The sequence below is a fragment of the Miniopterus natalensis genome, chromosome 7 (genome assembly GCF_054644295.1).
Source record: "Miniopterus natalensis isolate mMinNat1 chromosome 7, mMinNat1.hap1, whole genome shotgun sequence".
Classification (NCBI taxonomy): domain Eukaryota; kingdom Metazoa; phylum Chordata; class Mammalia; order Chiroptera; family Miniopteridae; genus Miniopterus; species Miniopterus natalensis.
The window spans coordinates 37,734,636-37,759,165 of record NC_142087.1 but is presented as its reverse complement, the minus strand read 5'-3'; the positions used below and the strand labels follow the sequence as shown (position 1 = coordinate 37,759,165).

General features: G+C 42.3%; 1 protein-coding gene across 1 annotated transcript in view; it reads left to right on the top strand.

Moving 5' to 3' along the window:
• Positions 1 to 24,530, top strand: part of PTPRM (protein tyrosine phosphatase receptor type M) — a 617,147-nt gene that overhangs the window by 530,628 nt on the left and 61,989 nt on the right. Inside the window, exons 19-21 of the mRNA XM_087818949.1 lie at positions 6,696 to 6,783; positions 16,769 to 16,845; positions 20,653 to 20,689. Of these exons, the coding sequence (XP_087675075.1) occupies positions 6,696 to 6,783; positions 16,769 to 16,845; positions 20,653 to 20,689 (202 nt within the window). The remainder of the gene's footprint in view (positions 1 to 6,695; positions 6,784 to 16,768; positions 16,846 to 20,652; positions 20,690 to 24,530) is intronic.

The following is a 24,530-nucleotide window of genomic DNA, read 5'->3' as shown; positions in this document are numbered from 1 at the left end:
CCAGTGCTCCGCAGTGACCTTCTTCATCACTGTTTCTTCTGTCACTCAGTTGAAGAGTATTTTTTCTCTCTGGCCACTTGATCGTGGTTTGCAGATGTTTTCTGCTTCAATACACTTGAGGGATCTGCTACATCATTAGCGAGAGCTTACTACTGTAGTGATTCTGCAGGTGGAAAAAAGGGGACTTTGAAATTGGGCAAATTTAAAGAAAAGCAGGTGGATTGAGGGCCCCTCCAGGGCGCACATGGCTTCAAATCCCTGGGACAATCACTATGCAGACAGTAATTGAACAGGCTTATTCTATAAAACGTGGAAACCAGAAATGCTTGGTGGCTTATGACCTATGCAAGGGTGACTTTAGAATGCTATGTGCACAGTGCAGCACAGTGGACACAGAACCACATGTTCTCGCCCAGCTTTGTGGCCAAGCATTAGGAGCATTAAGTTCAGAGCTGGCCGACTTCAGTTCTAGGTCCCAGCTCTTCTGCTTACGGTCTGCATGATCTCAGGCAAACCATTTCATGCCTTTGATCCGGAATTTCCTTATCTATGTAATAGGAATAAAAAGTCTTACTTGATAGGAAGACTATGATATTGCTGTGAAAAGTCATTCATTCTGAGTAATATTCAGCAGAATAAAAAACACGTTCTGAATTTCAGGCAAACACCCGGAGGTGTGGGTGAGGGGGTGTTTCTGTGCACAAAAACATGATATTTTTAGACCACAAGACTCAGTTCAGTCACCAAAAGAGAAAGAGATGTTAGGTAAAGGAAGGCAATGTGACAACTATTACCAAGGTCATCACCCACCTGGATCCTGCAGAACAGAAAAATTCTGCAGAATTTGTAATCAGATTAAGTTGCCATAAAACGAGGCCATTAGAAGCGCTGAGATGGACTAGCAACTTTTTAAAAACGTCAGAACGTTTACATTTAAATTTAAATGTCTTTAGAAACAACACTGTGTGTGTCTGCAATCTTGTTTTCACCCAGTCCCCGCTCCCTTCGGCTGCCTCCTTCCAGGACATTGGATTATGACAGTGGCTGGTGATCACCGCTGCCCTGGGCCTGAGCTTCTGGGGCCCCCTGCCCATTGGCCCTCCACTCCGTGGCCCATCGGGCCACATTAGGTGGCTTCAGTTGCGGTAGTATGACCGCAATAAATAGTTCATCTGGGCCCATAAAACGCAGCGCCTGGAAGAAGCAGAAGAGAAGGGTGAGCAGAAAACAAAGACAGTTCAGAGACTTCGCATGCCCGGCGAGCTCATCTTTCTTCTTTCCGGGTGAAGATTTTAGCCATTTTACATGCACAGTTTTATTCATACGAGAAAGGGAGGAAAAATTCCATTTCAGAAGCTTCTGGAGAAACCTGGCCCTGCCTGGACCCGCGTCCCCGCCTGGCAGCTTTCCTCTTCAATAGAATTGTTTTCTCCTGTTTTAATCTGGGAGCTGTGGCATTTTTAACAGACTGCATCATTTTGGAGTAATGTTCTCTTGAGGTGGGCAACTGAGATGTATAATTATATGCTGTGGAAAATGACGGTGGCAGGAGGGACGGGGAGGTGGTTACTGAATCACGAAAACATGTTTCCGATTCAGAAAAAAATGACCGCGCAGGGTGTTCGATTTCTTCTGCTCTGTGCCCGCGGAGAGCGCAGCATCCTGAAGTGGAGAAGTCATTGGTATGCACTGGAGCCTGCCTGCCTTCATTTTTATTGTTTCAGGGACTTATTACTCTCTCAGAGTTGTTCCCAGGTTTGCTGCCTTTTCTCAGTATGTATGAGCTCAAGTAGGCAGAGGAAACACTTTAATTACATTTTAAGGAGAATCAAACCATAAGTATATTTATGAAAATTCTAGCAGAGGGTACAGTGAGACCATTAACTCAAATCCCCAAAATATATAAGGTGTTTTATTAATAATAAAAGTCCATAGTTGGTGTGTTAAATTGTATCCGCTTATTAAAAATCTGCCCTAAACACTAAATATTGCCTAAGTGTGCATATTATGTTTAAACTCCCTCCCATCCAAAGTGTCCTGGGAGCATGGGCCATCCTGGTCTGTCCCCCAAGCTTGTCCTTAGGCAGCTGCTCCAAGGACGGGAAGCCCGCAGCTGCTACAGGGTGGTCTCAGCCACGCTCCTCTTGTCACCTCCGCGGCTCTCTCTCAACAGTCGTCTTTTCAAAGTCATGCCTGCGTGTTGGTTGAATTTGATTTTAGTGAACGTGCTCATACTCTTGTCAAGCAAAAACTGAGAACTTAAGGCGGAGTTAGAGGTTGTACTTAAACTTGAACATGAAAGTTTGTTTCGGGTGAAGGGAAACTTCAGCAGCAGAGTATCCCCCTGTGGCCAGAAGCCAGGAGTTGGCACATGCTCAGGAATCAATCCTCTGATTCCCTCCAGGAGCAGAGTTCTCTCTTCCCCAGCACTGGGAGAATTCAAAAGTGGGTTGGCTTTACTCCCAACAGATGCGATAAGACCAGCTCTTCTCTACATACCATGTGAATTATGTGGCAATTAACTCATTTCCCAAGAAAGTTGGTTCAGAGTAGAAGTCTTCGCAAAGCCTTCAGTAATTCAATGTATATAGTTTTCAAGAAACACATGTAACTTTTGGCTTTCTTGAAGATAAAGAACCTTTTATTCTTGCCCAAAGAAAAAATATGCAGGAAAAAATTATATAAATGTGTGTTGATTTACTTAATTTGTTAAAAGCTAAAAAGGGTGTGAAATAGGATATAGTAGGATGATTGCTTAGCAAAATTACCTAATTTCCTTCAGATATACATTTCCTGTGGGTTTATCAGTGACTCTCTCTTTACCTTATGATCTGACCCCCAAAAAAGAGGTGGCTACAGGGTAGTGAGAGAAGGCTCAGTCTCCAGTCTCGGTGCAGCAGGGAGTGGATGGGGAAGTGCCTGGGCTGCCCCTGGGGTCACCTGTGCAGGCCTCGCTGAGGACCGGGCAGGAAGCAGGGTGCTCCAGCACTGATGGCCTGCGGCCCTGCCCTGACTACTATTCTTGCTTAGAATTCCCAAACCAGGAAAGCAACCCGGGACTCTCAATGCAGTAGACCCATATGTCACATCACAGCTTCTCTGCGTGCCTAGTGGTTCTAGAGCTACATATTCTAATTAAATATGCAAACAGATATAAGAGGGAATCTAAAATCTAAGATAAATATTTTCTCAGATGTTTTTAAAATATGCTAACAGAAATTCATAGCATTTAAAACTGTGTCCACCTTAGGAAAAAAATTTACATCTCCATATCAAAAGGAAACAAAAGCCAAGTCATCCAATTCAGAAGTTCATTTTTCCTCTTTCTGGGCTCTGCAAGCCAAGGATACAGAGACATGGTCTTGATAATGCAAATGTATTGTGGGGAGATTGGCTATGTAATTGGAAACAAAACTGTTCCAGGAAATGAATGACCCAGTCACCACATCCATGAGGAGTCAGGAGACAATGGATGGTGCTAGTTATCTGATCTTTTCTTGGCAGCTTTTTTTGATTGTCTTGCTTTTGTTTAAGAAAAAACTAAATTTTGCTGCTTAAAGTGATTCGAATAATTCCTGGTCAGGAAGCTGGGGCACGCATGGCGAGAACTACAACTTCTGCTTGCTCTCCTGCTGTGGCTTCCCTGCAATGATCACATTATCTTACGACATAAGAAATTTTCCTATTTTGTAAAAGTAATTGACAGTTAAAGTTTACTTGGCATCTTTTATATTCTCTTATTGTAAAGCTTCATGTAGAAACAAGATGTAATCAAGGCATGGAAAGCAATTGTTAGTCATGTGTATTTAAGAAGGTTTCACACTGGTTTCCCCTTCAGAGTCCTTGCAGGAGGAACAATGGATGAAGAGTCAGAAAACGTTGAGGTCTGACCCAGGTTGGCCTGTGATGAGCTGGTTGTGGTCTGTCTGCGTGTCATGTCCCTCGTGTAAAGCAAGGAGGCAGTCCCTCTGTGCCTGACTGCTCCTGAGGATTAGTTGAGTGGATGGATTTATTTATTCTGCAAGAACTCACTCATGCTCACCATAATTAGTGCTGGAGATAGAGAGCAATCTCCCCCCCTCCCCCATGAAAACATGCTGGGAGCTGTAGGTAATGCCCAAATGCAAGGAGATTGGTTATCACTTCATTGTTGGTTTGTGACTGTTTCCTGGTCATCAGTTAAATGAAAACAATCAAATTAAAATAACTGTTTTTTAAAACCAGGGCTATTAGAAGTCCTATGATTACACACAATCTAAAGAAACACAGCTGTGATGTGAGCACCGTCCTCCACAGGAGAGCATCTGTGTGTCAACAGTGGGAAGGGACTCGTGTGGCTTGGTATGGCTTTGCCTCAGGTGACCTAAGAGCATTTTCTTCTACTAGTTGAACAAGTACCTTTTCCCCTAATTCATCATTGACACACCCCTCCCCACACACACATACACACTGTGATATGTGACACTGTTAACTAGTGGCCACGGATCTGCTGGAAGATGCCGAGATCTCCCTCAGAGTCACTAACCTTCTTCATCTTTCTACAAAAAGACAAAATTTGAAGACGTTTAGATGGATGGAAAAGACTGAGGGAAATGAAATTGGTAATTACATCACGACAAACTCAAAGTAGAATTAAATTGTTATAAGGGAAGTTAAATAATAGTTATTACTCAACTGTAAAATAGTCATTCATAGAGTAACAAAGACACTATTCAAAAAAGAGTATAACTTTAAAATCCCTGAAGCTATTTTTAAATGCATATTTTATAGCAGAATAGAAGTTACATGTTTGAATAAGTCCCCTGATGATATCATGGTCTTGTTCTAGATGGAATTAACTAGTGCTTTAATGCTAGTGTTTCTATTTACTTAATTTATTAATAAGCTGAAAGTGTTTTACTTGTATTTGTCCAGTATTATACAGTATTTAACCCTTCAGTTAGCCATGTATGGTGTGGATCTATTAATATAGCTATAGGTATATAGTACATGGGATCCAGGTCTGCCCCCAGCTTTTTTCTAAATAATAAATATAATATAAAACCTACTATGCTAATAAGTTGTCAGTGATGATCATGACTAAGGTACCCTAAATTAAGACAGCAGTTTAAAACTCTAACTCTCATGTTTGTGCTGTTAGCTTTTTGCTCTGCCATGTTATAAAACGGGGTGCCCTCCTGCTGTTTTGTTGTGTGGAAGTACTGGGTCCAGGGGGCGAGTGCTCTCTTCCAGCCAGCCTCTGACAAGGGCTCGGCTCTACGGTGACAGCAGGTCACAGAAAAGGTGTGGATTTTACAAACGGTGGCAGAATGAAATCTGCAAACTGTGCATATACAGGTTTCCCAAGCATTCCAACCCCTCACACACTTAAGCCACAGAAGTAAGGTTTTATTTTGAGAGCAAAGCCACACAGACTGTCACCAAACACCAAGTTGCTCATTCATTTAATAATTAATGACTGGATTCTGACTGTGAGGCATGGGCTCTGTGCAAACAAAATGATGACCACACAGCCCCTGTCCTCAGGGAGACAGCAGACTGTGCTGAGCACCGTCCAGCGCGTGGTCAGATCCGCGACACGCGGGCGGGCCGGGCTCACGGGGGTCTGTGAGAGGTGCGGCCTCCCTGCCGCAGCAGTTTAACCAATGAGGCACAACTGGGCCCATGAAAAGGAATAACAACCACAAACTAATCGCTAAATATTGGGAATTGTTGGAAATGACCAAGATGACCCAACACCGTGGGTGGGGTGGAGACTAGAGTAAAAAGCTTCAGTTCCAGAGAGTATTTGGACAGCCATCTGGCATGTTAGAGGAGGGGAGCTCCTGGCCCTGACGCATTGCAGAAGGGGGCTCGTTTATCCGCTCTGCCTGTACGTCTCCTTCCTTCTCTTCTTTCCCAGTTGGTGCCAAGAAGTGTAAGAGTAGCTGCGGCAAAGACAAGAAATCAGTTTTACTAACTGCTTCTTGCTACCATCTCTATTCTCATTACCTCCTTAATAGCTGACCATGTGAAGGAAAAATGGAAATAAAAGTCCCAGATGTTTCTTTCACTTGTCAACTGACAGCAAAGGACATTTTCATTATAACTTGAACAGAAAAAAATATATATCTGACTAATAACATGAAGATTAAAGACCCTGGGTATAATAATGCCAAATCCTTAAATAAATGGACACCTAAGCTCCATTAAAAATGAAGAGGAAATTCTAGCAGAATTTATAAAAGAAGTTTAGCCTTGAAGTCATGGTGTCTCAGCTTACCTACTTTCACAGTTTTAACCAAAAATAACCTTCTTCCAGTTAGTAATTGGGAAGAAAAACAATACGTTTATATCTCAAGAGAATATTGAAAAATGGTAATATAATTCAGAAATTGAGAAAAATGTTCAATTTTTCTGTATTAAATATTAAAATAGGATGGGGTGAAACACAACCATTTTTTAATGGATTGTACCAATAAATTGTGGGATCACTCTTCAGCCCCCATTTGTATTTGTAACATTTGCCTAAAAGGAAAAAAAAAGCTAAATGAAATATTTAAGATATAAAATGCTTTAATCAGTTACCTCATTCCTGTGAACATTCTTTTTCCTTCTAGACCCTTGTACATTTTTTAAGACCATCTCTCCATCGTTGATCCTGTGTTTATTGCACCAAATTGTAATTCTTGGTGTCACTTTTCTCTTTCTTCCAGAGCTTCTTTGAAGGGCAGTCTGCGCCATGGGACTCTGCTAAGAAAGATGAGAACAGAATGAAGAACAGATATGGGAATATCATTGCATGTGAGTATTGACAGTGTAATTGTGCTGTGGTATAACTTCCTTCCGTGTCTGCTGAGATTGACCACCAGCCTCAAGCAGTGAGAATTTACAGGGCAATTACTGCCTTCATCCTGCTGGAAGGCTGGTGTCATGTTCATATTAAAGGAAAGGAAAAACCACCTACATACCCCACTACATCAGTGTGTCTTGCTATGGGGCCAGTTTTACTGTTAGATTTAAGGTTTGGGTAGCACAGGTAATGTTAAAATGCTGAGAGAGAAAATGCATTTTAGGAGTAAACATAACAGTCATAATGTTATCCAGCTGCTACATGGGAATGAATAGAAATAATGATGCCCAGCACGCCTTGCTGCAAGGAGCTCAGAGTTCTCCGCAAACATTAACTCATTAATCCAACAGACACTTGGGTTAGGTAGGTCAGTAATAGCCCCATTTTAAGGACAGGAAGCTGAAACTCAGAAGTTAAATGATAGTCCCCATATCACAACACTCATTAGCAAAAGAGCTAGGATTATATCTCAGAAATCCCCAGTTCCCGTGGAACTGAATGTTACCAATCCATAATGCCTCGGACGGTTTTTAAATTGAGCCCAACCTCATTAATGTTCCGTAACGATGCTGAGACACGTGGTAGATTGATGAGCCTCCTCCCAGGGCCGAGGCCATCCATCCCCTCCATTAAGCTGCTCTAAATCACACCGTCTGCACCAAGTACTCACAGGGTACTAACAGAATTAGTACTAATTCTAAATAGACGTAAATTAACACACACAAAAAAAAGAAAGAAAAATGTGGGAATAGACCCAGAGAGCATCTAGCTCATCATGTCTTGTTACTTACAAAAGAACACATTTGAAAGGTTTGGATAGTCCAGGGGAGCAATATATTGGCTCTATTGATTGTGAAAGTGCAATTAAACTTTATTTGCCTGAGTTAACATTTCTTAGTAGGACTGTAGAGATTCTGTAGCAGCACCGGCCAATAGAAGTTTCTGTGATTGTAGAAATGGCCTGTGCCTGTGCTCTCCAATGCTCACCAGGTAAGCACTTGAAATGTGGCTGGTGCAACTGAGGAACTGAGTTTTGGTTTTTATTTTTAATTAAACTTTTTATTTTGAGATAATTGCAGAGCTATATGTAGTTGGAAAAATAATACAGAAATAACGTATACACTTTACCCACTTTCCCCCAATGGTAAGATCTTATAACACTATAGTAATAGTAAAATGTATATAGTTTATAACTAGGGTATTAACACTGATATAGTCAAGATACAGTACGTTTCCATCACCACAAGAATTCCTAATATTGCTCTTCTATAGTTACACACACTTTCCCCTCCTTCACCCCTAGAAACCACTCATCTCTTCTGATTTCTGTAATTTTGTCATCTCAGTCATGCTATATCAATTATACATTATGTAACCTTCTGAAATTGGCTATTTTTCACTTAGCAAAATTCTCTAGAGATTCATCCAGGTGATTGCACATGTGAATACTTCATTCCTTTTTATTACCAAGTAATATTCCTGGCATAGCTGTACCATCTTATTTTATTTTATTTTAAATTTATTTTTATTGACTTCAGAGAGAGGAAGGGAAAGGGAGAGAGAGAAACATCAATGATGAGAGAGTCATTGATCACTGCTTCCCGCACGTCCCCTGCTGGGGATCGAGCTCGCCACCTGGACATGTGCACAGGTGCCCTGACGGGGAATCGAACCACAATCTCCTGGATCGTAGGTCGATGCTCAACCACTGAGCTACACCAACCAGGCTCTTATTATTTCTTAATTAACGTATAGTTGACATACAATAGTATATGAATTTCAGGAGTACAACGCAGTTATTCAACATTTTATACATTGCGAAGTGATCACCCTGATCAGTCTAGTAACCATCTCTCACTGTACCGATATTTCAATACTACTGACTATATTCCCTCTGCTGTACACTACACCCCCATGACTTACTGATTTTATAACTGGAAGCTTGTACCTCTCATTCCCCTTCACCTTTCTCACCCATCCCCTCAACAGTTTGTTCTCTGTATCTATTGAGGCCAAACTATTATTCATGCTTTTAAAATAAGGTATCCCAATACTTAGATACTACTCTTAATCCATCCCAGCTAACTAGGGAGAGTTTAATACCACATATGGGCTGCAGAAATACCACTGCTATTGGCTTAAATACTGGAACTGGCTGGTGCTGGCCCCTGCCCACTCTCCGTGTTAGACCTCACGGGCTGAGTGTTATTCCCCTAAGGAGTGGCCCCGATCTGGCGTGAGCCTCCCAGGGGAGTCTGCTGAAGCCACTGCAGCGCTTGGATCGCTCCGAGAGCCATCATTTGGAACTGGTTCATTTGATACTTGTCTGTGTGTCTTTAGTTAAGGCAGTGAAAAAAAATCTTCGGTATTGTTAGAGCTGTAGAAGGACTTAAGGAATAAAGAATGAAAGTACTTCTCTAAATCATACTTATGTATATATCCATACTGGCTGTTTCTTTAAGTCATAGTGAAGAGCACTATTACTGTCTCCCTGCCCCCCAGAAAGTATGTGATTGTGGGAAGATGATTTCACTAACTGGGAAGCCTGCTTCCTAGCACCTAGGCCTTGGGAATAACACACTAACTGGGATGAGCAATGGGGGGATTCAGTCAGCATGTCTTAGGGATTCTCATTAGTGCTTTTCTGAGAACATAAGAGGTGCTAGTGATGATCACAGTCATTGTTTTGCAACAGTGTTTGAATATAAAATGCTTTTAATGGTGCTTAAAACCCGTTTATTGGCTTTTGCTCTTAAGTAAGTTAAACTTTTTTTTTTTATTTACACCATAAATTTGCTGAGCTGGCTCTTTCCAAATATAAACTAATACCCAGTCCACCATTAGCACACCACACACACAAACATAGCCCTCCTGATACTCTCAGTTCCTAATTATAATTAAGTCAGAGTTTAAACATATACCAAATCTTCCAGCTAATGGCAATTCTTAAATCCGGGGTTCCTCTCTTCAGGGGGCAGGCAATTAGAGGTAATAAATAGCCAGAACCTGCAGGTCCTTCCCAGGCTCCCTGCTCCTTTCTGTGGTCCAGTCAACAAAGACATATTGGTCTGACGTGCCAGGCTCCATGCCAAGCTGAAGGAATTCTTTCAACAGATATTTATTGAGTTCTATTACATGCCAGGCACTAGCCTAGGCGTCAAAGAGAGAGCAGGAAACAAAACAATTCTTTGCCCGCATAACATTTAACATGCATGTGGGGCTGACAGAGAAACAACCACTAAGTAAACTGTATAATGCATATATTAGAAAAGTGAGGTGCATAACAAGAAATACAGCAGGGAAGGGAGATGGGTGGGACAAAGATTTCAGGTTTTAAATTGTAGTCATTCAAGGTCTCCCTGAGAGGTTAAGATACAGGCAGTACCTGAGGAAGGGAGCCCCGGCCAGGCAGATGGCTCGAGGGCGTGGTTCTGGGGGCCAACAAGGAGCCAGTCACTAGAGCAGAGCATGACCAAAGGGGGAGGTGGGAAATGTGAAGATGCTCCAGTGGCCTCGGTGAGCCAAACAGGCACAGTCCCTACCCTCAGGAAACGGACATTCCCTGGGGTGGGAGGGGAAGGTTAAATGATTGTACAAATAAACTAAATGATTATACAAATAAGTGAAATAAAGGGCCACAAAGAGAGGTACACGGTACTGTGAAACCCCATCATGGGGGCTGACTTATTCAGGAGGTGTGAGAAGGCTTCCCTGAGGGCGTGAAATGGAAGACCACTGCCACTGAACAGACCCTCACGGGAGGGAACCCTTGAGTTTGAGGACCTGAGGAAGGCCAGGCGGCTGCTCAAAGAGGGAGGGAAGTCCAAGTCAGACCTGCAGGGCCTTCTAGGGGAGAGTAAGGATTTTAGTCTTTATTATAAGAACAAGGAAAACCGCATTCAAGGATTTTTTTTTTTTTTTTTTGAGGAGAAGGGGTGAGGGTTGTTGATTAAATTTGCCTTTGGAAAATTTAACCTAACTGTAACATTAAAAAAAAATTAAGTGGAAGGGAACACTCGTTCAGAGATTCAGTAGCCCAGGTGGGAAGCAATGGTAACATGGACTAGAAAGAAGTACATGGATTCAAGAGACATAACTGATCAAACTGAATGGATAAGGGTAAGGAAGTCAAGAATCAGAGGTGCCTCCTGTGTTTCTGACTTTCGGGAGGATGGGTGTGTGCACAGTTGGATGGATGGACAGATGGAAGGATGGACTGTTTACTCAGATGGGTAACCCTGGAAGGGAGCCAGATTCAGAGGGGAGCTTACAGGTAGGCGTGAGGTTGGTGGTAGCAGGGAAAAGCTAATGAGTTGAATCTGGGGCCATACTGAGATGCCTTTGAAACACTCAACTTGAGAAGCAAGTAGGCAGCTAAATAGACTGCTCTGGAACCCCAAAGCGAAAGGTCTGGGTCCAAATATAAATTAGTGAATCTTGGGGCTTTCGGGTGTTGGTTGAAGCCATTGGCGTGGTAAGATCATCTGTGGATGGCGCAGAGAGGGCATCGGGAGCCTAGAGGGCCTTTAATGATGAGAGATGCTGAGACAAAACCGCCTCACCGTACCAAAGAGCACTGCGCCATGGAACAAAGGGCGAATCGATAGTGTCCTGCTGGAGGACACAGTACAGAGAAGCCCAGAGAAGCCCGATGCAGCAGCTTGAGGATCGTTCTTGAGCACAGCAGGAGCCGCTTGAACGGAGTGGGCGAGGGCTGAGAAGGCAAGGGAGTGAAGATGAGACAGTGAGGACAGACAGTCTCATGAAGGGACAGAACGGGGTCCCTTCTGGGCTTTGGTTTCCATCTTGACTAGGTTACCCATGCCTTCCTACTCCATTTTCCCTGCTAATTGGGAAGTAACTAAGTGGAGAGTGAAAGCTTTGACCCAGGCTGTCCCACCCAATCCTTTTAACCAATAACCCAAACTTGATGGCCCCTGCGGAAGACCACTTTTCCTGTTGTAATAGCAACGTGCTTCTCTCTGCTAACTCAGTGACTCCTACACTGTCACTTTTGAGGACTCCAGCGCTGTCATGACCCGGCTTAGGTGTGAAGGCAGATGAAGGGAGGAGTGGGGAACCGGAGTTTAGTTACATGAGAACAGCAGGGAGAGCTTTTGGCATGAAAACGCAGGTGGATGAGAATGGGGGAGAAACAGACAGATTGATATACCATGTTTAGGAAGGCAAAAAGTAAGTCTAGAAAAATCAGGCAAAGTATAGGACAGGGCTCCTGCCAAGACTCTGAAGGATAATGAGTAAGAGTTTCTGACAGAGTGTCTAAGTAAAAAGAAACTAAATTAGTAACACCTAAAACCAACAGCAAGAATAAAGCTTTGCAAGAGCCACCCACCACTGCACTCAAAGGTTCCTTACTTGCTTCATGCTGAGAACCTGCGTGGCCTGAGCACCAGGTGCACACAAGCGGGGACACCAGGCCAGGGTAGGGATCACCAAGAGGTAAGGCACCCAGCACTTCCCAAAGGTTACCTGGCCTTTCTGCATCTTGAACCATGAAACCAGTGTAGTGGCAAGAATGTAACCACAGGAGGAGCAAAGCCATTATTTGAAGATCAATTGTAATTAAAATTAATTTCGAGTCTCCTCTCAGAGGGCAAAGGTTACTTAGATCACTGTGGGTCCAGTTTACCTTAAATATGTCACCAATCTTTAGCAGAAAGAGCGAATTGGTTGGAGGTGGAAGATTATCAGTGACATGATCCACTTCGGCTGCTATAGTAATATCTAATCACACACAAGCAAGCCTATTACCCATGCCTATTGTGTTTAATGTGAAAATCTTTAAATACTTGAAGCTACTTAGCAGTATTTTAAACATAATGTTACTTGAAGAAAAGGGCATCAGTAACATGTTTTAGGGGCTTAGAGCATAGAGAGCTGTTTTAAATCTCAAATTACCCTACAGACATGCACACATAAAAAATACATGCATGCAGCACACACACATAAATACACACGTGTGTACATGCATATATACTCATAAATGCATACACATATGCATACACAAATGCATATGTAAACACATACATGCATGGACACATACATACATGGGGAAAAGCACCAGCAGATTATAATTTTTCAGCAGTGAGCAGTGGTTTGTTATGCTTTATAACAGGTTTTTTATATGCCTGTTTCTTAACCCCTAAAATATAATTTTTGCCCTATTTCATATATTAAAGGATTTTTTGAAAGAAATGAAAGGAATAGCAACAAGGCCCTTATGCAGATTGTTTCTCAAAATGTCAGATTTTGTTAACTTTCTTGATGGGTAACATTGAGTTATGATTATAATATAAAATTTAGTTGGCTTTTGATCATATTCCAGGCATCCATGGCTAAGTAGGTTTCTTTTTTTCCTAATTATAAAAGCAGTTGATACACATTAAAGAAAAATTGTGCAGTAATGAAAACTTGGGAAAAATTGCCCAGAACCTCACCAACAAAATTCAGACCCAGCTTTTTGTCTGTTCCTTCAAATCTCTTTTTGTTCTTTGCCTTGAAGTTGATGGCTTTATTTTTGTTAAATAAAGATAGGTCTGTTGTTTTCTTTCTGATTATAAAGTTAGTATAAACTGTGTAGACAATTGAAGTAGTATGTAAAATCACAAAGATGGAAGTAAATACCACCCCAGATTTTAGCACCCAGCAGAAATCCCATCCATTCAATTATCCCACCCTGCATTCCTACACATATACAAATGCATAGAGTGTCTCATATAAATAGACTCTTACGAGACATGCTCCTTGTAACCTGCTCTACTTCACTCTACAGTATGTCGCAGGGGTCTTTCCAGGTAAAGGTAGAGTAATCCTTTTTAATGATTGTATCATAGTCCATTGTTTTATAAGAACACTGGTGCTCACCTGCTATGTGTTAGGCAGGACCGCTGCATGTGGCCATGCAGACTTGCTGTGATTGAGCTTTGTGGCCTTGGCAAAGAAGCTCTTGGGGATATTTTGATTGAAAAATATGTGGTCTCTGACTACAAGAGGTTATAATTTAGTACAATCAACTTTAAAATAAATAGAAGATACTACTATGCATATAAAGAGAAAGAAAAACAGTCTGTCTTCTCAGGAAATACTCTGTGTGTCTTGCTCCACCATCAGAGGAGTGGAGCTATTAAATTTGGAGAAGTAGCAGCCAGAATTTAAAAAATTTTGAAGAGTTAACTGATGAACGGTAGGCAATGATGGGAAAACTCTATTTCAAAGGTGCTATTTGTGGGACATGAGAGTGCAGTCTTGTCAGAGATTGAAGTCCCTAGTGAGAACATTCCTGAACAATTTGAGGAGCCCAGGGGTGGTAAATCACGGGGAATGGGTAGCATTTATCCCAAAGGCCTAAGAGAAATAAACTGTGAAAGGGGGATTCTGACAAGGAGGTGCAATAGATCCTAAGACAGGCCTGCTTCTAAAGATTGGGAGGCTCTAATGCGGTGCCTGCCTTTTAAAAAACTGCCCAGGGAAAGTCGAGGACTACAGGGAGGTAAACCTAATCTCCCTCTGGAGAAGCTGCCTAAAAGCCTGATATGTGTACAATGGCCATGATTCAGTTCTATTGTAGCATCCTTCATCTGGGAGGCTCAAGCGGCTTTACCAGCGGAATTGCTTATAGCTCCACTCTGAAATAGCTGTGTGTGCACCAGCTCTCCTAACAAATACAAAAGCCGTGACTATCCACACACACCCGGCGCCCCACGGACTCACCTGGCCCTCAGCACGAGCAATCTATGGACAGGGAGCCTCGGGTCTTAAGCAAAATGTATTCTAGGAAACTAGTTCTTAAAGCAGGTCACCATAAGAGAAATTCTGACTGCATATGCCTCCATTCCTGGGTTACTATCGTCTGTTAGGGCATCAACTATAAAGACAGAAGAAAAATGTGGCATCTGTTATGCAGCACATGAAAAGAGCAACAACTGACATTTATCCGTCACTGACTACACGTTGGGCTTGTATCTAATCTCTTTTTGTGTTTTACTTTCCTGCTCACCATAATCCATGCGGTGGGCATTGCTAAGCCCCACTTTATAGATAAAGAAACTAAAGCAGAGATTAAACAACCTGTCCAGAATCACAAGTGGGGGGCTCTGACCTGCGCAGCAACCCTGGAGCTCGTGCACAGCACCACCCCCCATATGATCTTTCGAGCAGAGCAGGAAGACATGGCTTCCTCCAGGTTTTTCTCCTTGTCTGACCCACTTTGTCACCACATTCAAGATAAATGTATTGATCCCCAACTAATTATAAAGCACTGACATGAAATAAAATGACTATCATGAACTGAAGTGAAAAATCCCATCAGTGATGGAAGGTTCCATCTACACTGTTGAGAACATTCATCCCACAGGGGTTGAACTTGAGGGACTGATATGAAATGTTGACTTTCATCCATTAGCAGGTCAGACCAAGGAACAGATCCAAATCAACGCTTATTCCAGTGATTGTGGATAAAATGGGCTGTCACCTGGCCAAGTGGTCTGTCACCTTGGCCGCTTAGGGTGCCTTCCCAGACACTACAAAAAAGGATGTGGGTTCGATTCCCAGTCAGGGCACATACCTGGGTTGTGGGTTTGATCCCTGGTCAAGAAACAAATAGGAGGCAACTGATCGATGTTTCTCTCTCCCCATTCCCCTCTCTCTAAAAATCAGTAAAACATCCTCAGGTGAGGATTTTTAAGAAAAGGTCTGTCACCTGCAAGCTTCCTGGCTCTTGCTTCAAACTGAGGTGTCATTTCTCACCACTAACCTAAATGAATTGTTGAGGTGAGTTAGCAGTGTAGAGGGGAAGGTCCTTCAACTGCTCCAGTGCCATTGGAAGTGAAGTTCTGCAAAGTGTTCCCTTCCTGCCACTTGCTTCCCTTTTGGAGCATCTGGCTTTTATCTGTTCTAAGTACTGGATTCGGGTAAAGCTTTAATTGGAAAGAAAGGTTCCTCTGCTAAAAACAGCATTAATTTAGGAAAATAATTTTTAAATCATGTATTTTTTCAAAAAACAAAAGGTTCATTTTTTATTCATTTAAAAAATTGGGGAGAAAACCAACTATGTTCCAAGCCTTAATCTAAGGGTCAGGAGTAGAACAGTGAGGAAAATTCCTGCCCTTATAGGGGTATTTTTTAACTTTTCTTTTTATAGTATAGATTTTCAAGGAAATAATTGAGATATCTTAATGGTATTTGTGGAGAAATTTTTCATTCAGAAAAGAATTTAAATATAGTTGACTAATACCACAAACACAACCCCTACATAATATTTGTGTGTCAGACATTGTGCTTGGCAATCTCTGTTTTCATTAAATCCTTAAAATGGCCCAATTTGAGGCCTGTGTTGTCAGCCCCTTCCCCAGACGCGTTGCTCGGGCTTACTGGCATAAATGAGTGGTATGTAGTCACATGACTGATGGGGAGAGCCTTGTTCCACCTGCCTGTGCCCTCAGGTGCAGAGGGAGGGCTTAGAGAAATCACAGATGACTGAAGTTAGATCCATGTCCTCACCTCCCAGAAGGCTGGAGTGTGGTTTATAACCATCATTTGTCAAGTGGATGTCATAGGCAACCTTCAAAAATCTCAGGGCTTATATGTGATTTAGTGAAGTTGCTAAACTTTAAATCCAAGGAATAATTCTGCTGTGATTCACAGGACTCTTATGTAGAAGTTTCAAACCTCTCCCAACTCTACACATCCGTAAATGATCAAAGAATAAGTTAATGAGATTTACTGTGAAATGCAAAGAATTATAAATTCTTAACCAATCTTAATAGCAAAATAGGAAGTATAGAAAGTGTGTAGTATTTAACTCTTTATCTTTAAAGCGTCATGGATGTTGATGATCTCCATGTAATGTGCTTATATTTGGGGGCTCTGAGCATCTCAGCAGATTGATTTGTTAATCGTTTTCCTTTCCCTTTTCAGATGACCATTCCAGGGTGAGGCTGCAGACCATAGAAGGAGACACCAACTCAGACTATATCAATGGAAATTATATCGATGTATGTACCTTGAAAGTGTCAGTAAGCCCACCTGTTCTGACATATGCCACATGGTGTGTCTGCCTCAAGGATTGGTGGGCACATGCTGGTCCAGCTCCAGAAGCAAACACCCTAACATTGCCCTGTACACTGTAGAACTTTCAGTGAGAGTATGGCCACTCCTTTTCTCAAGTCAGCCTATTTGCTGGCAACTCCTCTGAGCATTCAGTGCCTTTTTTGCTGTCCCATGCCAATGTGGACTCCGAAAATGTTATTTCCATTTTTTATTAACAGCTTTGATTGTTCTACACATTAAAAAATCTGTTTGCATGTTAATAGAACAAAACTCTCTAATTCCTAATTCAGTGATTTGCCATCTCTTGTCATCACTGCACTTTTAAGTTGCCTTCAAAGTAGTCCACAGCTGTTAACCAGGGCTTCTGATGCACACAAGACATGCCATTAAATATGCAGGCTGTTTAATTATTGAAGACTGCTTCTTTGTTCATCCTGCATCATGTTAACTTAATGTCTTACATTAGAATAAATTCTTTAGGCGACAGCATGTTTACAGTTGAAAGAATGAATGAAATCAAAAGTAGACTGAAAATCAAGGGAAAGTTGCTGTTACTTCTGTGACCCAAATTTACATTATACAGATTTCAGCCTTCATACAGTTCCCAAGCCATTCTCTGCGTGGCCGTCACACTGTTTCCTGGTCCACCAATGCTCCCATAGACAATACTTCCATGGACAGGTTTTACACACACACACACACACACACACACGTACACACATATATATTATTTTACTTTCTTGGTTGAGTATTACTCAGATGCTACTAAAAGTCCTAGCATCACAATCTCTAAGATTTATCTAAAAATTACAATAACAATGTTATTTGTAGTGGTACTTGAAAAGGGTTGGCAGTTCGGTTATAGATTTGCGCGTGGGGCCTGAGCCATGGTTATTTGAAGAATAGTTCATATGTTGTTCCTCAGATGCAGACCCCTATACCATTTTGATAATGACCAAAAAACATACTCAACCTGTTAGATTTTTTGAGTAAAGTGCATTGCACTTATTCTTTTATCCAATAATCATTTAGTGAGTATCTTACGTGAGTACTTAGAGGTGTGCAAGGCCTGTTACCTGCTCCCCAAGGCCTCACATTTTAGAAGACAAAGCAAGAAACATCTTCTCTGTAACACTCCTTCCCTTGGCATAGTCCAAGCGAGCCCTCCTCATGCTCCGGTTTCAGCTCCTACAACCGGTACCGGGCTCTCGAGCACAGGGACAGGGGCCCTCTCACCTTCGTATTCCCTGCACATGCCCGAAGTAGTGCAGGCACCTAAGAAGTGTTTGTTGAATCTGACTGGAGAGGTAACCGTGATCAGATTAGGCATTATAATGGAGGTAATTTGAACTAAGCTTTAAAAATGGGTGGGTAGAACTACAGAAGAAGAAAGACATAAAAGTAATGAAAAAACCAGATTCATTAGTTTTCATTTTAACATTGCAAAGAGTCAATATTCACGGCCCGTTTATCCACTTAGTCAATAAGATTTTATCGAGCACCTATTATACGTCAGGTGTTACTGTTTTAGGTACTGGAGATGTAACTGTGAACAATTCATACCCAAACAAACCTCTGACCTAATGGAGCTGATGAGTCGATTGAGAAAAAGGGACAGTAAATAAGTTAATTCTGTATGGTATTAGATGGTAGTATGTGCTGTGTAGAAAACAAAAACCATAAAGGCAGAGTAAGGAGACAAGCAGAGGTGGATTGCAATTTTCAATAGAGCAGCTGGAGTCAGATCCACTGAAAAGGTACATTTGAGCAAAGAGGATGAGAGATTGAGCCATGTAGATGTCTGGGGGAAGAGCATTCCAGGCTGAGAAACAGCTGTGAGAAGGCCTTGGTATGAAGGATGCCTGGTGAACTTGAAGACACACAAGCTGGTTAGTGTTGGTAGAGTGATGTGAAGGGAAAGAGAGTCCTAGGTGATGAGATGAGAGAGGTCGTGGGGCCAGGTAATAGAAACAGTCACAAGCACTTTGGCTTTTACTGTGAGATGGGCAGTCACAAGAGGGATTTGAACAGAGTGACATGATCTGGCAGCTGAGGAGAATAAACTGTAGATGGGTGAGAGCAGAAGCAAGACCTGTTAGATGGCTGTGGAAGCAATCAGAGAGATGGTGGTGGCTTGGCTGAGCGGTGGCACTGAAGGTGAGAAATGGTAGGATGCTGGCTTTATGCTGAAAGTGGAGACAGTGGATTTGCTGGCACATTGGCTGTGGGGTGTAGGAGGAAGAGAGGAGTCAGGATGCCTTCAAGAGAGGGAGTTGCAATTACCTGAGAAGAAGAATGTGGGTGGAGCAGATTCAGGTGGGAGGTAGGGAGGGCATGAGTTCCACTTCAGATGTTAAGTTTTAAACAAATGTTAGACACCTAAGTGGAGGTGCCAGGTAAGCAATTGGTATCACCTCAGGATTTCAGGGGAAAGGCCCAGACTGGAAATAAGAATGCAGAACTCATCCGTGTGCAGACAGTACTGAAGGCCGTGGGAGTGGGTGAGATCAATAAGGAAGTGCGTGTAGACAGAGGAAAAAGGCCAAACACTGGGCTCTCCAACATCAGCATCAGGGGGGGGAAGGAACCAACAAATGAGTGAGGAAGGGTAGCGAGGGAAGTGGGTAGGAAGAAGAGCAGGAGAGGGTTATATCCTAGAAGCCAAGGAAGAAAGTATTTCAAGGGGATTGTGTTCATGCTGCTGATTGGCCAAGTAGTAAGGATTGAAAAATGACCATTGTGTTTAACAATATAGGTCATTCATGGATTGTGTGGATTACTTCAGTTTGACAAACGCGTTCCTCCTATTCCTAGCACCTTGCTAGCACTAATATATAGAACAAATAAGTCAGATCAGTGTCTTGCCTGTGGAGTTTATCAGCCAGCAAGAAATGAGGGATCATCGAAATAATTGTATTTAATCTGTGTCATGATTCTGTATTTGAAACCTATAGCAAGTCAGTTGTACAGAAGAATGTGTTTGCTTTTGTACAAGCTTTATTCTGTTTTATTCTGTTATAAAGTAGCTTTATTCTGTTTTCCATGTGGCTTTGGGCACAGTATTTTAGGTCATCTCAGGGGACAGAAATGGAAAATATTAAGGTCCGTGGTGATATTATGTTACCTGTGTGTCATTTTCTCTAAGTTGACTTTATCTTTCCCAGATATTGATTCTACAGTGTTTTTTGCTCCCTTCTTTATGTGGTCTCAATTTTCATCTTTCCCTTCTTATAGGGTGATGATAAAAGGAAGGGGTCTTGCCTCTTTAAATTCCTGGCCTTTGCTGCAGCATCATGTCATGGTATTAGCAGCGTTTAAGAATGATGTTTAGTATGACTATCGATATAACTGCCTATATCAATATAACAGAATATGTGTTACAGCCTTGGCTCTTTGCCAATAACATCCAACCATAAGTGCAATTCTATTGTACATTCTCAGACTGTTTGCACTCTAATAAGAGTCCCGGTCATGTTATTTCAGAGAATCCATAAGTTGTTGGTCCTTATTGCTCATCTGTCATCTTACAGCCCGTGTATGATTCAGTTACTCACACCCCCTCTGCAAGCATTGGAACTGCAATATTTGAGGCACCTTTGCTTATTAAGAGGAACTCAGTGGTACTTAGGCCGATAATTTGACTTTTCAGATGATGCACGTGTTGGTATTTGTGCATGCATTCATTTTGGCAAACTTAGCATGTGACTCCTGTGCCGCTTATTGATCAAATATTCTTTCTCATTTATTTTTAGGGCTATCATCGACCCAATCATTATATTGCTACCCAAGGTAAGTTTATTCCAGCTTTGGAATCAGTCTTTAATCGTTTGCCCCTTCTCTGTCATCGCGTACCTACTGCACCCTCCCTCGGGACTGTGTGTGCACTGCTACAGCAGCGTTTATTGCGGTGCTAATCACCAACGCATACACCCTGGTTTTTCAGCACAAGTTCTGATACTGTAATTGCTTAGTTAGAACTTCATGTTGAGATCATTAGAAGAATTGTATTCATCAGTTTGTTACCGAATTAAATCTGTCCACCTTAGGAATGAATCTGACCTTTGCAAATATATATATATATTCATTAAATGTACGTGTACTGAATATCCTCTGTTCAGAGACCTGTGTCAGTTGCTGCGAGAGATGCAAGCTGGGCTGAGCAAGCTCTCCTTCCCACACTGGTTGTGGTTTAGTGGGGAAGATATGAGATGACCTACACATTAGTACGCACAACATCAATTAAAAACTTGTGTGAGAGGTACAGAGAAAACGTTAGGGGAAGTTGGAGAAGAAAATATATTTTGGATCAGATGTAATGATCCAAAAACAGCTTTGTGGCCGAGGTGAGATTGGGAGAACTTCTAAATGGCAGAGACATCATAAGCAAAGATCTGAATTCAAGAAATTTGTACTCCTGGGTAGAAAGCAGATGGTGGATCGCTTTGGCTAAAGGAAAACTGAAATAAAGCTATAGGAACATGTTGAGGAAGTTCACGGCCTGGTTTTTCTTTCATCTTCCCCACCAAGTATGAGGCAAGTTATCTATGGAGAATGAAGATTGTGAGAATTCTGAGGTTTTCGGGAGCAAGGTATCATAAAGGATGAGTTAGTGAGTCAATATAAGATGAATGGAAGAGGCACTAAGAAGCGGAGAGGACCCAGTTAGGGTTAAAGAGCTTACATTCTCTCCATTATATTATATCATTGTTTCCGGTAATGCATTATGTCCCAGAAACTAGCGCAGGAAAATCAAAAGGATGTGATCTGCCGTTGTTTAGGGATTTGCAGGGGGCTGTACACAGAAAGTCAAGGAACGCCGGAGTCAGCAATGCCAAGAAAACCGTGGTTGGAAGGTCTAGGCTTGGTGGCAGGGGAGTAAGAGATGTCTGGTGGGCCACAAGGAGAGGGAAGGAGGCCAGGTTCAGTTAAAAATCATAGGACAGGAGAAGGGGCAGTTGTAGCCAGAGAGCAGAGTTCCAGCACTTGCAGGAGCACTATCCAGTGGAACTTCCTGCAGTGGTGGAAATTGTCTCTATCTGTGCTGTCTAATGTGGGGGCCACTAGTCATATGTGGCTACTGACAGTCAGAAAGTATCTACTAAGAATGAGGAACTGAATTGTAAATTGTAATATTGATTTAAATAGCTGCATGTTGCTGTTTCCTGCTGGTAGTGTTGGACAGCAAAGCTCTGGGGTGGGAAACTCTAAGTGTGGCTGAAATGGAGCCACTGTGGAGCCTTATCTTCCTAATCCTGACAGCCTCGGCCAGAACCTGTGTGGCACCATGTGTAGAGTCTACGCCAGGTGCAGAGTCCACAGCCACACATCACCACTTTCAGACTCTGCACCTGTGTCTAGGTAACCTGCTTGACCTCCAAGTGTTTTCTCCTCTGAAATTAAGTCAGTAGCGCCTCCTTCCAAGGTAGCTTTGCTAGTCAGAAGAAATGTGGCATGCAGAGTACCCAGCTTGAACTTGGTACGAAACAGCCCCTTTCTTAGGAGTTGCTAAGGTCTTCAGAGTGCAAGCTTCTGGTTCAAGCTCTTACACCTGAGACACAACAAGGACATGTGCCTAGTCCAATCCTAGGCGCCTTCTCCTATACCCTGCCACCTCCAAACTGAATTAATTGATGCCTTTGGAGAAGCCCTTTGTTCTAGTTCTTTACATCCAAACTAAAAAATGCTAACCATCATCTGAGCCTTCAGCGACTCATAATCTTTTTGCTGGTGGAAGGTCTTGCCTCGATGTTGATGACTGCTGACGGATGGGGGAGGGGGCGGGTGCTGAAGGCTGGAGATACTGTGGCGACTTCTTAAAATAAGATGACAATGAAGTTTGCCATATCGATTGACTCTTCCTTTCAAGAACATGTAATGCTGTTTGATAGCATTTTACCCACGGTAGAACTTCTTTCAGAATTGGAGTCAATCCTCCCAAAGCCTTCTGTGATTTATCAACTAAATTTATGTAATATTCTAAATCCATTGGTGTCATTTTAACAGTCTTCATGGCATGTTAACCAGTAGATTCCATCTCAGGAAACCACTTTCTTTGCTCATCCGTAAGAAACAACTCCTCATTCATTAGAGTTTTATCATGAGATTGTAACAATTCAGTCACATCTGCAGGTTCGGATGATTATGATGATGGTGGCTCCCCAAAGCAATTAATATTAACATCATAGATCACCATAAGAAATATAATAATGAAAAAGTTTAAAATATTATGAGAATTACCAAAATTTGACACAGACATGAAGTGAGCAGATGCTGTTGGAAAAATGGGGCCAATAACTTGCTTGACGCAGGGTTGCCACAAACTTTCAATTTGTAAAAAAACAAACCATCTGCAAAGCACAGTAAAATGAGGCATACCTGTGTAGTATGCTACAAGTCTAATATAACTGCTGGTCTCAGATTGCCAGTGATGAAGACTCTGATCACCTCAGTAATTGGCATGGACAGGTAGCACATGCTCACGGATCACCTTCATTAAAATAAAAACACAAACACCTTATTGTAAGAGTCTAACAAAACGGGTGATCAATACTAACAGACAAATGCAGGTTTTACACCTCTGCTCCCTTTCCCCCCTCTATTTTATACTGATATAATTCTTTAAAATCTATTCCCAGCAGGAACCCATGAAACTACATGAGTGGTCCAGTTTATTGACAAACACTTTTATTCCCAAGGGTGGAAATACATAGATTTTCAAAAGTTCCTTCAATACAAAGGGCATGTCATGAATTTATCTATTCAGTACCGCCGCCCCTCGACTTTATTGATTTTTCTACCAGTAACTGACTTTGACCTTTGATGATAATGATAATGTTTCTGCAAATTGAAGGGACCACATTCAAGCCAGATCTGTGGCTTTTTTAGTGTGTTCTTCCTGTCTCCCCTCCATTTAATTGTTTCCCGTCTGGCGGCTAATACATTGATGACCCAGTATTCACTTCATCACATCTGCCTGACCAGCCATTAATACAACTGTAGCATTTAGGATTTAGGATTTGGCACACCAGAGATCAAAGGAGAAGAAGCACGCCTGTTACTGCATGTCCACACTTAGAGCCAGGGCAGAGTTGGGATTTCAAAAGCACAGTTCCCGGTGAGGGGCAGATGAGCACGCAGGTGGGTAGGATTGCCCAGAACTTACCATATTTCACATGAAAGATGCCCACATACCCCACAGAGCGTGCAGGCCTTGAGCGGGAAGCACACATTTAGAACAAATTTAGAACCACTCCTCCAAAATGATTTGGGAGAACACCTGCCAGCCACATGGTGTGCAAACGAGGGAGCCCTGGAGTAGTGTTCTTTTCATTATTGTTTAGTTTTATTTTAAAACTGACTTCAAGACTCCTGCTTTAGAGAACTCAGAAAAGATGGTGCAAGGTCGTTGTGGAAGGAAACTCAGTAAGATGGTGACAGGCACGGCCTGCCCAGCACCAAGTCCCTCTTTCTCACTTCTAAGCTCATCTGTGGGCTGGATACACAGAAATATCAGAGGATCCAGTCAGAGGCACTTGCCAGTTCCTTCAGGGAGAGCGGCCATGCATCGTGAAATCTGGAGGGCACATCATGGTCAGGTGCCAGTGCCCCAGCACTTGGCTGGGATTTCCAG